General features: G+C 41.8%; 1 protein-coding gene across 2 annotated transcripts in view; it reads right to left on the bottom strand.

Moving 5' to 3' along the window:
• Positions 1-16,235, bottom strand: part of LOC119482722 (copine-8) — a 98,420-nt gene that overhangs the window by 2,547 nt on the left and 79,638 nt on the right. For both annotated transcript variants that reach the window (XM_037760551.1, XM_037760552.1), the window contains 6 exons: positions 12,950-12,996; positions 11,227-11,408; positions 10,089-10,216; positions 6,926-7,028; positions 3,609-3,666; positions 3,404-3,477 (listed from right to left, as the gene is read on the bottom strand). In XM_037760551.1, the coding sequence (XP_037616479.1) occupies positions 3,404-3,477; positions 3,609-3,666; positions 6,926-7,028; positions 10,089-10,216; positions 11,227-11,408; positions 12,950-12,996 (592 nt within the window). The remainder of the gene's footprint in view (positions 1-3,403; positions 3,478-3,608; positions 3,667-6,925; positions 7,029-10,088; positions 10,217-11,226; positions 11,409-12,949; positions 12,997-16,235) is intronic.

The following is a 16,235-nucleotide window of genomic DNA, read 5'->3' as shown; positions in this document are numbered from 1 at the left end:
CCTAATTTATCCTCTTTGTTTCAAGTTGCTTTGTTCACTGTTTTAAATGGAAGGAGCTTCTTCTGAACTGCAAGATTATTGCTACAGAGAAGAGAGTCCCTCCTAATTAAGAGGCTGCAGCTTCGCTCTATTTTCTGGCGGTGAATGTCAAAACTTTCTCCCAAACAGCACTCGGAGAAGAAATGTGATCCCCCAAGGTCACTGAGATGAGCAGCAAATGTGGATACAAAGAATGTGCAAATTAGTGATATGATGTTTTTACTGAGAATGTTAGGTATTAAAGCTCGCCGACGCCATTTGGGGCTGCCGGCGTGTGAAATTGGACAGCTTCAAGCTTCAAGATGGAGCGAGGAGACGGGCGCAGAGCCAGCAGCTACATACCAAGACGTAGTTAGCTCTCGCAAATGTCTGGGAAAATATGCAGGTTCAAATGAGGGGATCAGCTCTGCTAATTTGCACAATAGCACAGTCAAGAACTGGTCGGTAGCAAGTCAGGAATCTAACTGATGTTAATTGTTTTCTGCCATTTGTCACTCAAACATAGAAGAATAATACACCTTTTTCTCCCTTTATTCCAACTCTAATGCCTCAACTAAGGTCATGATTCACAATACAATACCAGTGGTGTCTCATTCTCATATGTAAAATCTGTAAACCACTCTCTGTGGAACACATTGGGATCATTTCTATGTAAGGTAAGATAAAAAACTAAAGGCCCACACACACCAAACCAACAGCAACTAGCAGTAACGAAGGCTAAGTGTTGTGTCGCTTGTGTGCAAAGTCGCACTTGAACACACTGCAAAGACTACAGCCAACGGCCAACCAGCACGTACGTTCTGCACCTGCGTGAGAGGAAATAATTCTGCCTACCAGCAGGTGGCGGTAGTCTGTATTTAGTTGGTCATGGGTAGAAGGTTACAAGCAAATTGCGAAATTCTTGTGAGATAGTTAAGGTTAGGGATCGACCTCTAAGAGTTAAGGTTAGGATGCGCTGTCGGGCAGCGAGTTTCGCTGTCGAGTCGAGCTTTTTGCAAGTTTTTGCAATTTGTGGGTTACCTTCGAGACAAGACCATATTTCTTAAGGAAAAAAAAGGAATAATTCTCTGATTCCAGCTTCTTAAATGTGAATATTTTCTGGTTTCTTTACTCCTCTATGACAGTAAACTGAATATCTTAATTGACAATGAATAATAATCGTTAGCAGCGACCATAATCGGGACTGTGCACTATAATCTCATGGAGCTACCTACATTGTTAGAATGTCACTTCACTTTTAAACAGGCACTGCAGTGACAATAGTTTCCAGACTAACTTATAATAAGTTTTTCACACACATGTTTATGTTGACTTCTTCGGGCCGCCCTGCTGCGACTCATTATGTACATCCCAAGCCTCCTTCTAAATACCAACACACCTGCTGTAATGAAATAAATAATGGCATATCTCAGTCACGTGTCACAAACCACCCGGTTATAGGCTCTTACATGGACGATAATGCTGAATTAAATGAGGACAGATATGAGACTGTTTGTCACCTGCAATCACGAGATCACATGAGAGGCCAATTTGTGCTGGAAACCCTCGCTGCGAAGTGTAACCTTCGCCGTGTCGCTGGGGGTTATTAGCTTGCTCGTAATGAGAGCCTGCAGGCAGAACTGCTGTAATGTTCCACTACTGAAACTTAGTTTTATACCATCTCCAGGTCTTTTTCTGCATGTGCATGTGTGTGTGTGTGTGTGTGTGTGTGTGTACTTGAGCTCGTTAAAAAGCCAACTAACGAGCTAGCCTCCCTCGCCTACGTGGGCTAAGGGAGGGTGTGAGGGAGTGAGATATGACAGCGGCAGTATAAAGGTCACGGAGGAGAAAAAATGTGACTCCGCTGTGTCACAACAAACAAACGGCTCGCTCTGAATGTTTGCATCTCTTTGCTTTGGTGTCAGCGAATGATGAGTTTGAAAGGTAATAACTTGTCATTGTGGGCTGATCAATTACAGCAAAAACAAACAAGGATAAAAATACGGGATGATGGACGGGCTGAAGGAATGACTGTAAATGAATCATAGTTTAGATTTTGAGCAGTCGTTCCCAGCAATCTTGTACTTTCCACTTTGCATTTTTCAAGACATTCTTTGTGTCTGTTGCTGTTTTTCTCTGTCGGGGCAAACTTCATATCCAAAACTCTACAAGGGAAGATTTAAAGGAAGTAAAAAGGCGGCTTCTGATACGGCTAAGTCGTAGCAGCTTGGTGGAAAAAGTCCCTTCTGCGTGGATGACTGCAGACCCCACGCTGCCCTGCAGGCCGGGGTTCGAGCCGAGGGTCTCTGTTCATCCGCTTTAATGAGAAAGACGCGCAGAGATGTGGCAGACTCTCCGCAGATACTGGGGAGCATGCTATTATCTCTCTGTGTGTGTGTACGTATGTGTGTGCTGCATTTGTGCGTCTATCTTGCCATCTGGGGTCTGGTGCGCCGTGGGGTCGAGGTGACCGGGTGTCTGTCTGCACGGACAGAGTTGAACAGCCTGGACGGGACTCAGGTGTGTTTTTTTTTAGCTACTCACCTTTAAAACAGCGACACAGCTTGCACACAAATCCTTCTACACTTCCAAATAAACCCTCTGAAAAGTTGTGAATTTTGAGGAAAAGGTATTCCTGTTGGTCCGTCTAACGTTGTCCAATATCACTGGTTGAGTTTTGATACTTTTGCATAATTAAAGAGGACAAAATATGCCCATTTTCAGGTGCATACTTGTATTTTGGGTTTCTACTAGAACATGTTTACATGCTTTAATGTCCAAAAAATGCTTTATTTTTCTCATACCAGCTGTGCTGCAGCACCTCTTTTCACCTTCTGTCTGAAACACTCTGTTTGAGCTCCTACCCCCACTATCCCGAAAAGCCCAGTTCGCTCTGATTGGTCAGCTGACCCACTCTGTTGCGATTGGTCAACAGAACAAAACACTTCGGACTCCGTTCCAGCTCCGCTCTAACTAGCTTTGTTTGAGGGCGTTGTCAAACTAGCTGCTAAGCAAATGTGTTACTCGGTGACATCACCACGTTACGGAAGAAAAAGGCGGGACTTCAAGCGAGGTGTATCATTATACAGAAAAGGGGGGGGGGAGGGGACACAGGGTTAATTTTTACCCCGGGGCAGTGGAGTGGGTTAATTTGGCCTTGATTTTACTGCTGGCTCAAAATCAGTATCACATTTACAATAAATCATTAGGGAATAAATCAGAAAAAAAGTGATGACAAAGGATCTAGGTGGCCGAGAGGCAGAGCTCATTTGTAATGTTGGACGTGGTTTCATTTGGGATTACTGTCAAAACTATCAGTCTTTCCATAAGAGGGACAATAAAACAGCAGAGGGGGATGGTTTGAGAGAAAGAAAGGATTGTGTACCTGAACAATGTCCCTCTCAGCATATCGTCCTCTGGATGAGATTCTGATTTCATCGCCGTCCAACTCGACCATGGCTGAGGTGCAGAAAAACAAAATAAAACACATTATTTCTCATTGTTGTCAAAGTCTAAAAAAACAAACCTACAGAGTACCAACCTGAAAAATACCAAAGCAGAACCAGCAAACCCAGTTCTTGGTGACTTACCATCAAATTCTGCGGGCCCCACCCCCACGATGATGATTGACATTGGCAGACAGGCGGCCTGCAGGACAGGAGAGGAATAATTAATATTTTAAAAAATTGAAAATATTCTTCTTTTGTGAAAAGTGTGTGTGTCTACCCAACCCGGTCTCATTCCCAGGACGTCAAAACACAACGTTTTGTCACAGCGTCTGATGCCCTTTAGCGCCTGTATGAGACGCACCGGGCTTTCAATGTAAACACTGCACCTGCTCTGGAAGTCAAGTGACGTAGTATAAAGAGCGACAAAAGAGGCAAAGTAGGGAGGAGGACGGGGCGGATGGACGGGTCAAATAAACACCGGACTTTCACCCAGTAGGCCGCTGTTCATGTTCCGTGTGAAACCAAACGTTAACATTGACTTATTCTAAGTTACGTAGTCTAACTACGTTACGCTCATTTTCTCGTAGACTTCTATACAATCTGACTTCTTTTTGCAACCAGAGGAGTCGCCCCCTGCTGGCTGTTAGAAAGAATGCAAGTTTAAGGCACTTCCACATTGGCTTCACTTCTCAGACCAGGAGGTTACCGCCTGCTTACGTCCCATACGTAATGAAGGCTACGTAACTGAACAAACATACATGCAATCTTTTACTAAACCTAACCAAGTAGTTAACTAAACGATGCCAAGGAATTCTAACCAAGCGTCCGTATGTGGCAACTTTGGAATGAGAAAGAGTTGGTTTACCATGTGGGTTGTTCATTGGATAAAGAAGATGCAGCCTTTGTCTTCATCCTGTCATGTTCCTGTCAACATGTATAGTACATACAGTACGTGTAAACGCGTGTGTTTTTCTACAGCACCTCCTGCAGCGCTGCGTGGGTCGAGGCATCACAGGGAATAATATTAGAGACGAGAGAATCAACAACACGGCCTGGACTCGCTGACGGCTTATAAATGACATGTGTTTGTGTGTCACAGAGTGGCTATTTGAAAGAGAGGGCCAGCGGTGTGTGTGTGTGTGTGTGTGTGTGTGTTCAGCGTATTTTGAGTAATGGGTTGACCTCGGGCAGCGGAGCAATAGATGATCTTATCAAAACATCTCGTTTATTTTCCGCTCCCTTCGGTGAAGGTTTTCTTTACGTCTCTACTGCTCTCTTTTTTCCCCCCGTCCCTTCTACCCTGCCGCCTCTTTCTCCTCCTCTCTCTGCCTCCTTTTCTCCTTAATACTTCGCTCCTCTCAACCTCTTCTCTCCACTCCGTCTATGCCTTCAAAGGTCTGAGATGGATCACTGCCTTCACACAAACGGCTGTCGTTCACTGTTCACTTTGTTTGCATTCTACATCGCACTCTGGCTTCCCTCCGGAGCATTGCTATGACTTGACAGTGATGGAGAGGACGGACGGAGGGTGAATAACATGCTGTCAAAAGTCAGGCCGGCACAGCGAACGAATATCAGTCGTAAAGTCACATCATATTTCTGTTGGCATTGCACGGAAGGACGGATACAAATATGTCTAGCCTTATGTTCATGTATACTCTGAGACTTAAACGGATCTGGTAGATTTACATTGTCTGTTTCTAAGGTCAACAATATCTGCAGTTTCTCCATGTAGTAATTCCATAGTCAATACATCTATAAGCTGACAGCGAGCTGCCTAACAGCCTTATTAGGGAAATATTGGCACAGCTGTTTACCAGCTTGTTTCAAAGACAGATTTTTGCTGCCGCGAGCAAAACAAGTAACGATGACAGACATTTTTGCCCAAATGTAAAAAAGTTCTCACCATGACAGTTCTACTCATCTGCATACATGTTTTCATGGTTTTATATTTAAGCAACTGCTCATCATGACATACTACAAACTGCTATATAATTAAGGCATTTATTGTGAATGCTTTCCATGACGTATTTTCTTTTCGGTGAAATGTCTATTTTGATGAATACTATATGAAAAATAGCAACAACTAAATACCTTCCTTAACATCCAATTCATATAGAAAATATAACGGTTATCTACACACAAACAAGCAGCCAGAGTCTGTCTTGTAGATAGTTTGCATAAAGAAAAAGAAAAGATACCAGACTATCTACAGTATATATAGATGGACGACACGTCTCCACTTCCTTCCACTGTACAAAAGTGAAGCCAAACTATCCCGGATACGGGAGCTGCCTTCTTGAGATTTTGACGTCATTTGGAGTGGTATCGAAGTCCCGCCCACACATCCACCTGTGCCAATCACGAGCCGAGCACGGCAGCAGCTTGCTCGCTAGCGTGAGCCACCTCAGTAGCTGTTTTGCTAGAAAGACAGAACAACTAATATCGCTATAACGACATTTATGATCAAGCTGACTCATGTTCTATTACAGACTTGTAACGGTTACGGAAAGTTACATTTCCTCTCTCGTACAATTCCCGAGCCTCCAGCTGCACGACTACTTCCCTCAGAGCAGCTGTCAATCACAGCTGTCAATCATGACGTCTCACCCCCTTTTTATAGCATCAAATAACTCAATAAAACATAACTTATCAGAAAAAAGAACACTTAACATACTGTATATCAGCGTGATAAGAACTACCTAAAATGACAGAAACCATGTTTGGGAAAAATTTATTTGACTTTTTAGTTTGGCCCATCCGCTAACATGAAGAGGGCGGGATTTATGACCTATACTGCAACCAGCCACCAGGGGGCGATCAAGATGTTTCGGCTTCACTTTTGGGGAGCTCACATGTCGTCCATCTTTATATACAGTCTTATAAATATCTATACAGTCTAGCTGTCTTAATGGCAGCCTTTCCGCTCTTCATTCATTCGTGTGCTTTGTTTTTGATGTTCTGTTATTTTGTGTCTTTTGTTGTGTAAAATCAGCTACATAAATCATTAATTAGGGATTGAATTAATTTCAGTGTTCATTGTATTTCTGCCTTTTATGTTTTGAGAGAGCAGTACTTAAGATAAGAGGCACTTCATTGCTTGTGAATGAGGTGCAAAATGACACAGATTCAGCAGCTCTCGTGAGGCAAGGCTGGATCAGACTCAGCCTGGATAAGCATGCAAACAAACACATGTCGAACCACCTGTTCAAAACGTATTCAGCAACGCTGTTGACTTCCTGCGAGCCTTCAGCTCCCAAATGCATTGATTGCTTGAACCATAGTTATCATTATCATTACTATCAAAGCCATTTAGATGCATTTCTCCAACTAAAAGACTGGTGAAGAAGTGAGGACACCCTTTCATCTGAATTCTCTTTTTGGTGAACTGTCTTTTTTCTCCTTTTGTTTTGGGTGCGGGGGGGTTAGGTGTTAACAGCTACAGCAGATGCACTTACGTTGACAATAGACTCCTTGGTCTGTGCCATGTCTGAGATGACGCCGTCGGTGATGATGAGGAGCACAAAGTACTGGGAGCCGTCCTTCACTGAAGCTGCATACCTACACACACAAAAAAACATAATCTTTGTAATTACGCCTGCACTGCCATCCATCGTGTCTTTTGTTTACCGTGATGAATCATTACTTGAGCATATCAAGCATCATTCTGTGTGGTTTTTAATTAAAGTACTCAAGCTAGTTCTCAAGTTAAATAGAGTACACGCAAATAGTTGAGTGGAAAAGGAGGCATTACACGTCCTTTGAAAGTTCTCATTGAATAAATGTCACTTACCTCCCACTCTGGAGGATTTTAATCTGTCAAGCACTTCTCTCTGTACGTCTCTCTCTTTAAGCCAATTCTATAGATGCTCAGCTCAATGCGGCTTTCAATTTCTGCTGTGATATCGAGAGTAACCTTTCGCTCCCATGTGAGTTGTAAACCAACTATTACTGATATTTACACACTGAGATTATTTCAGTCGCTCCTGCTACGCTTCACCTTTCTGCACCGGGAGGTTAGATCTATGTCTGTCTCCTCCCCGCTGGTGACAACTGATGTTTTAAGTGTCTCACTGAAGATGATAACAACATAGCGGATACATAGAGCAACAATTAAAGAGTGGTAGAGAGGGGAAGAAAGTAAAGTGTATAGTTACTAAGCTGCATGTGGGAGTGAAGAAAGATAGAAGAGTAAAAAGGGATTATTGAAATATGAGGGGGAGACACAGCCTCTGCTTGGTTACATACTGTAAGCAGGCTTTAAGTTGACAAATGGGCAATAAAGTTGCAGAAAGATGTTTAAATGTTAAAAGGTTTTAATGAGGTTTGGGAGCACGAGTTTGTCGAATGTGCGCTGATTAGTCTGGTACTTAAACTGGGTAGATTCTTGAAGTTAAATCATTAATGAGATGTAGTCTGGCTGAGAGAGGCGAGGCGTTTATGAAAAATGTGTTTTTGTTTACAGTAAAAATTAACATATTTATCTCATTTTGCTTCATGGATTAAACTATTTGGTTTGCTACTTTGTGTTTGTGTGCTTTGTGTTCTGTTATTTGCATGGACCTAGAAAGAGTGCTTCAGTAATACAGATAATACAGATCCACATAAACAAAAGCGTGGGGCAGAGTACGGTAAGAAAAGGTCAAACAAACAAAACAAAAAAAAGAAGAGAGGAGGACAGGATGAGAAAATGGATGATTAGGAGTAGTTCGTGTCGAGATTTAGATAAAATGATCGACAACACTTTTGTGTCTGTTCGTTAAATGTCTAAAAGGCCTTTACACACCGAGCTTGTGACGAATAAACAACATGAAAATGTGAAATACTCGCCTGCAAATATTGTATGTTTAGGGCTTTTATTGTGAAAGTTAAGAACGGAAGGAGTGGACCTGGTATGCGCTGCCTCCGTCAAGGTTGAAAGGTGTAATAAAGTTTGCTATCCTGGTTCGGACTACAGAGACTCCGTGTTGTTGTTTCATAAATAAAGGCACAACTCAACACAACATTATTGGTTGATGCCTTTATTCGCAATGCAAAAGCTCAGAAAATTGACAAAAACAACAGTTCTAAAAAATATATTGACGTGCAAATTAAACGGCACTGATATGTAACGACCTTTAAGCTCACTAATAGACAATTGAATCACTAATTAATATATCTTGTGTGTTTAATTCATACAAACCCCAAAGGGCAACACATAACCACCTGTCAAAACACTTCACACATCAGCTTTTGTTCGGTTTCAAGGTTCAAAATTCTAAACTCAGAGCATTAATATGATCGAGGGATTGCCTTCACACGGCTCTCAACATGGCGATGGCATATTATTAACAGCTAACGGTGTTAACAGCACAAATAGTTGTTTTGCTGCTGTGTTGATGCTCTGAATTTCAAATTTAACACCTTTTAAACAAACCACATACTGTATATTATGTTAATTAGTGAGCTTTAGAGGTGCTGGTAGGCAGAGCCAGGCTAGCTGTTTCCCCCTGCTCCCAGTCTTTATACTAAGCTAATTTCTCCTGGCTGGTGCTTCATATCCCTCCCCCCCCAAAAAAGCCTAAAGCACCTCTAAAGTTCTGTTTGTGTTAAGATTAAACAAGGTACAATGTTAATTAGTGAGCTTTGGAGGTGCTAAGCTGGCTAGTTTTCCCCTGATTTTATACCAAACTAAGCTGCCTCCCAGCTTCAGCTCCATACGTAATGTAAAGATATGTAAAGACGTGATGGTAGTATGAATCTTCTCATCTAACTCTCGGCAAGAAAGCGAGTAAGCTTATTTCCCAAAACTGTTCCTTTAAAAAGAGAGAATATAGGATTTTGATGTTAATTACAGTAAAAAGAAATTTGTGATTTATTTGCGCATTAAAAAACAACATGTTAGTGAGGAGTGGATAAAAGCAAAGAGGGAAGTTTATGAAGGAGGTTTGATGGAACATTAGTCAGGAGAAAAAAGGGTATTTCAGGTGAATAAGAAGAAACTGCTGCCTCTGTATTAATGCATGTTAAAACCGCTTCCCTTCAGAGTGTCTCTTCATGTGTAACTACGCAATTAAGATTTCAGTAAATTATCTTCTAAATACATAAAGTAACCTGATGAGAGGCTTCACTTGAGCACATCTCTTTAATTACACACTTGCATGAATAGTTCCTTAATGTCACTTCTTTTTTCTTAGTTCAGAACTTTGAACAGATCACATGTCCGTGTGAGCTTTGCTGCAGCATAACTTATGTTCCCGTCTAACGCAGTGACACAAACAAACAAGTAATCAGCTGTCAGGTTCTTTCTCTGTATGTGTCCTTATATCTTCTCTCTCCGTTGAACTCTTGTTAGCTACCTGGCAACACCTGCTGCACGGAGCCTGTTACAGAAAACCTGAGAACACATTCTGAGTGTCAATCTCGCAAAGTGAAATGTACTCGGTGTTCTTTCACGCAAATGATTTGAAGTTCATTATATAAGCGGTGAGAGCAAATATGCAAGTGTAAAAGAGTGAAAATTGAATAACAAAAAAACAAAGTGTGGAAAGGTAAACATAGGAAACCAATCACTGGAGTACATGCAAATGAGGGAAGGAGGAAAAAACACTTTTGCATTAACGCCTATAAATTGTGTGTTACCTGGCCACATGGTTGATGACAGGGGAGAAGTTGGTGGGTCCGTAGAGCTGAACTGACTTCAGACTCTGGTAGTAGGCCTCCATCACACCTTCGATACCTGTACAGTACGGGTTCTGAGGGTTCCCATTCTACATTCAGGAGAGGAGAGAAGAGGAAACCATTAACCTGCATGATTTCATTTCAGCGTTGATGAGAAACAGATGGAACAAACTGGCCTACGGATGATTTATATATATATCCCAGTGTTTTGCAAAAATGTATCTAAAGAAACTAATAAAAAAAATATAACAAAAAAGGCTTGACTTGCGTATAGATCCATTTTACAGCTGACATCATGATTACGTCACGGTTCAGCCGGAGGCAAAACAAAGGAAAGACTGGAGGCAAACACGAATCACCTCAGAGTAGTAGGCTACACATCGAAAATGTCATCTTACGGTGTTGTTGGATACATACATACGTGTTGTCGCATACATTTGAGATGACAAACTGTGATTTCGAAACTCTAGCAAGCTACAATATCGGTGAAGCGTTTCAGAGATGGAGAGAAAACATTGCTAATAGTTTAGCTTTGCCTTCTGATAATTAGGAGAGCTCAGTTCTCAAGCAGCAGGCTAAACTACGAGAGAGATTTTGCTAATAGTTTAGCCCTCTGCTAACCGCAGCTGCGTGTTTTTGATATGTGGGTCTTAATATTTGTGGTCCCGGAGAGTGAGTGAATGTACATATTCGGAAAAATTCATATTTTCTAAAGCCATTGTTAAAAAAACAATCGAAATAAAAACTTGCTGGCCAACATTAATTACATTAACTAATAGTAGTAGGGGGTCAATTGTTGCTCTTGTTGGTTAAAAAGCTGATATTGTGTTCTAATTATTGGCAAGAGTTTGGTGTAAATTACTGTTCAACAAGGCTGCACTGACATTAAAACCGGATGTTAACTGTTGATGTGTCTGAAGAAAACAATTAGCTGTTAAACAATTTCTTGTAAAACCTTGCTTTTGTTGCATTAGAAGTATTTTCAGGGATGTAATGTCACATTTTCATTTCGTCAGATGAGCGGTTGCAGAGAACATCTCCATGTTTCACTCCCTCCCTGCCCTCCATCTCTGGTCTCCCAACCCCTCTTCGTTCATACCAAAGCAAACTCGTGGGAGATCCGTCCGTCGGGTGGCAGCTTGGCTCCGAACCCCAGCGCGGGAAACATCTTATCGCTGTCGTAGTCCTGGATGATTTCTCCCACTGCTTTCAGGGCCATCGCGTAGGCGTTCAGCTGGTAGGGACTCATGTAGTGGAGCGATGTGGGCTGAGCTGGGTTACCTGTTTGTGCCAAAAGGGAACACACACACACAGTCAGATGATATTCTATGAGTAGGATAATGTGCTTAGACAATGAATGAATGACGCTTCATACATTCTTTGAAAATGTCTTGACATTTACTTCTTTGACTTGACTTCATTCAACCTCTTAAATTCCCCTAGGACACCAGCCTCCTTGGCAGATATTACCATCCTTCAGAGGCTATAGCAGGCTCAGAAGGCTACAGTTAAGATACTGGTATCATGTGAAAGTATAGAACCTAATGAATCCATCGGTACCAACCATGTCATACTGGCTTGTCGTGAAGGAGGCTAAATAACGCTCCAAACTTACACTAAATTATGGCGAGGAAAAACTGTCATGGTCATTTTCAAAGGGGTCCCTTGACCTCTGACCTCAAGATATGTGAATGTAAACGGGTTCTATGGTTACTCACGAGTCTCCCCTTTACAGACATGCCCACTTTATGATAATCACATGCAGTTTTTTTTTGCATGCAGTATAAATGTGTTATTTTCGCCTATTCTAAATATATTTATATATCCCTTTTTCTGCAGGAATTAAATTACATCCAGTGACTAAGCTTTAGATTTGCAGGAGGTGATTAATCTTGAAGGTGTCATGGTTACAGTGTGGAGAATCAAATGTGAACTTTTCAACATCCAAATTTCTCTGTTATTATGTGAGTGCACAAATTTTTCCTCGTTGAATCAAAAATGTGACACAAACCTTTCTAAAATGGTTTTGGAAATGTTAGTGAGTTTTATTTTTGGTAGAAAACTGCGATCTTTTGGAAACTATTAGACCCAATTAAACTTTAAAATCATAAAGTACTTAAGTCCAAAATTGTAAAATTAAAAAATCAAGAATGCAATTTGTCAATATCCTTTTAACTAACATAAATAAACCTAACCAGGTAATTAATTACCCATCTGTGTTGTAAATATGATGAACTGTCAGCAGCTGTGTGGGCTTTATAAGAACCACTATAACCACTCGAATCTAAATGATGTTTTTCCAATACTTGGTGGTTCAATTTAGCAGCCAGTGATTCCAATAACAAGCAACCAACAAATAGTTCTCTAGTGGTTCTGTTTGTATGGAAACAAAACCATGCATGACGTCACTAATGGAGCCAAATTGGCTGCTAATTACGTTAATGTAATATGAAACTTGACTCGCTATCCCAGCTGTGTTTTAATAAACTGCAGATCTCTACTAGCCGTCATTCTAAATTGAGATTTTAGTGAGAGCCAGACAAGTTCAAGTACACCTCCGCATCACATTTGCTGCCGCCTGTCTGTCCTGCTAGGACCGAGCTCAAGGGTAGACGGATAACACGGTCCTTAATCACAGCCATCGTGGCGTGTTACTGCACTCAGCTTTAGCTGCCAGGTGTGATGGAGAGGGCTATTAGGAAACACTTGATTCCCATCTGCATATATTTGAATAAACGCTCTTCCATCGGCATTCAGAGCTTTTTATGTGTCGTTATGTGGGTCTCTGAGTGTGTGTTTGTGTGTTTTACTGGGAGGCTCACCGTTGGAAGCTGTGAAATCGATGGCCACTGTGAAGTTAATCTGGGTCCTGAGAAGACAAAAGCAGTGAGATGATTTATTAATCAACAATCATTTCCCCCTCTCTGTGCTTCTCTCTCTCACACACACACACACACACACACACACACACACACACACACACACACACACACACACACACACACACACACACACACACACACACACACACACACACACACACACACACACACACACACACACACACACACACACACACACACACGTGATCCAACCAGAAACAATCTGAAGAAATGAACTGCAGACATAATCAGGTTAAAGTGATCAATGTCTGAGAGAGCAAACAGAGTTCCTCCTGCCCTTTTAGCTGCGACAGTAATGAGTGGACAGCGAGTCGCTGGGCTTTCACACCACGCACGCGAGCACGGCGTCGCTCAGGGGAAGGTTGTTGCTTTTAAATGGAGAACACAGCTAACGGTCTCTTTAACAACTACACGGGTGAAAATAGCATGTGCCACACTGACTTTGCTCCCAAAATACAACTCCATTCAGCTGTGACCCCGGCCCGTTACATCCGACGGCATTCTGGTACACAGGAGGTGAAATTTTACAAATATGCTAAATTGGACTTCAAAGTTACAGTTCGGAGTTACATAACTGTGAGCCGCAGTCATCTCAGGACTTAAATTAAACAAGACTAATGGTACGTGTCCACAGGATCCATCCTTTCCATGCTTCCCATTCATTGTCTATGCAAGCAGCCGTGCAGTGCATTCTGGTAGCGTGGCGGCGCGATTCGAGAGACGGAGCGTCACAACGGCCGTTCCTCATTTGCATTAAATTGAGGGCTAGTCTACTTTATGCAAATCACGGGTGTCCGACGCGACTCGCCGCCTCTCTAAACTCCAGAGAACATTTAAAATAAACGTTGTTGATCACATCAACACACATCAGTGACCGTTATGGGTGGTTAGCTAGCTGTCAAAGTTTAAGGATCGATATCATTAACTACTTCAATTTTGTAATATATTGCCCTTTTGCCTCTGTCAGCTTCTCTTCATATGGGTATCTGTCTTTGGTGCATACTTAATACATTTCTGATGATGAACGATAGACAGATGACAGATGAACAGATGGTAGCTCCGTACGCTACCCCCTCAAAAATGGGGGTGCCGCCCCAGAATGCTCTGCGATTCCCATTCCCTATAGTTTGAGATATTTCAGTTTGGACCAAAGTGGTGGTAGTGACCAACCTCGCTAGCGTGGCTTAAAAATCAGAGGTCATTAGCCAAGAGAAAGTGGATATCAGATTAGATAATATAGGTTATGCCTTTACATTTTCTACACACTTTTATGACTTCCTCACAAAAACTTTCTGAGAGGAAAAACAGACAAATGGAAATAGAGGTGATGAAGAAGAAGAAGAATGAAAGAAAAGAGACTTGAAACAAGACAGAGACAAACAACACGCACCACATCACCCAGCATGAGAGAGTGGCGGCATCACTCCCTCTCCATCAAAACATCTCCTCACTTGTTAACCTGCAGGAGCAGGATGTGGTTAAGCGCTCTGTCGTCCTGTCACAGCTTTTTCACACCGATCCTCATCCGCTGCCAAACACAGTCACAAACACACACACACACACACACACACCCAAAGCCTCCCTGTCTACCTCACACACACACACACATCCTGTATTCAGATAGTGTCAAACAGCCAGTAGCTCATCGTCTCTGTCACCTCAGCGCCAGGCCATGTGAGGTGCAGGCACTGTGCCGTCCAGAGGGGACGGACTGATAGGGGAGGAGAGGCATTTAATGATCAGCCCACATGTTTGGGGTTTTCACAACACAGGAAACCCAGAAGGCCTGTGGCGTGGACCTGCCAGCTCAGGTTAGCGTACAGATAGTAGTTGCAGCTTGAAAAAAGAGAGGGGGAATAAAGAGAGAGTGGGAGAAGCTCTCTATCTCAACTCCCAAATAACATCCAACTTAGCGACTGTAAACTCAATATATTATAAGTTATTCAGATACTGTCGATGTAAACGTTGAGCTAAATCAGGGTCGAGTGGGCGAGATAATTAGATCTGTTCACAAATAGCTTTGTCTTAATTAGGCAGTCAATAATAGTAATCATTTCACATATTTAGAACTGCATGGTGCCTCTAATAGTGAAGAAAACTTGCCAACCTATGTACTGTAAACATACGGTATATATATACAGTGAAAGTTTTAAACACCACCTCATAATGTCCAAAATCATTGGAGGCTACTCTTAGTTGATAAAAAGTTGATCGTGTAAAATGTTCTCACTGACATTCTTTATAGCTGAATTATACAGTGCGTAATGAGGCGGTTCATTTCATCAACATAATGGGAACATGAGGAAAATTCCAGTAAATAAGCTTTATTCTAGGGGGACGGCTGCAAGGACAAACGAGCAGAGGGTGGAGATCTGAGTGAATTCTGGTCCAGTTCTGCTGGCACAGACAAGCTTCAGCCTAAATTATGCATGCCCTCTTTCTCTCCCACCCAATCTCTCTCTGTCACACACTCACACGCACACATAAAGTTATAAAGTTTGAGAGAGGTACTCCAATTGTGTGTGAGTGTGAAGGGACAGCCAGAGAAACAAGGTGATTCCAGGGACGGACAATAAAAAGAGACAAAATAAGGCCTGGGACTCACTGCCTAAGTCTACCTGTGTGTGACGACTACCTTGCACATTAAGTTTGCCTTTGATAACGGCCCTAAATAATAGAATGTTTCGTTTCAATATAAATATATATAGTTATTTATATTTATTTTGGACAGAAAAAGGCTAAGAAACATGTAATGAATTGTAAATAACCTAACCCAGCGAGAGGGAAAGACAGAGAGCATACTGGAAAAACACTGCCCTTCACCTCATATTCATTTAACTTATTAACAGTATAGCTTATGTGGACTTTCTGCTAATAATACCGTATTTCAACAATTAAAAGCCGGTGCTCCACTAATTTTTGGAGCCGTGCAAGTCTTTTAACTACATGTATAGCATATTAAAACCACATTCATCAAACAGGATTTAAAAGACGACAATATTTAAAATGTACTAATGCATTGGCCAAATGTATTAAAGGGGACATATCGTGCTCATTTTCAGGTTCATACTTGTATTTTGGGTTTCTACTAGAACATGTTTACATGCTTTAATGTTCAAAAAACACATTATTTTTCTCATACCGTCTGTCTGAATATACCTGTATTCACGCTCTGTCTGAAACGCTCCGTTTTAGCGCATTTCAA

The sequence above is a fragment of the Sebastes umbrosus genome, chromosome 23 (assembly GCF_015220745.1).
Source record: "Sebastes umbrosus isolate fSebUmb1 chromosome 23, fSebUmb1.pri, whole genome shotgun sequence".
NCBI classification, from domain to species: Eukaryota; Metazoa; Chordata; class Actinopteri; order Perciformes; family Sebastidae; genus Sebastes; species Sebastes umbrosus.
Note: the sequence above shows the minus strand (reverse complement) of the source record. Positions and strands in the feature narration are given on the sequence as shown.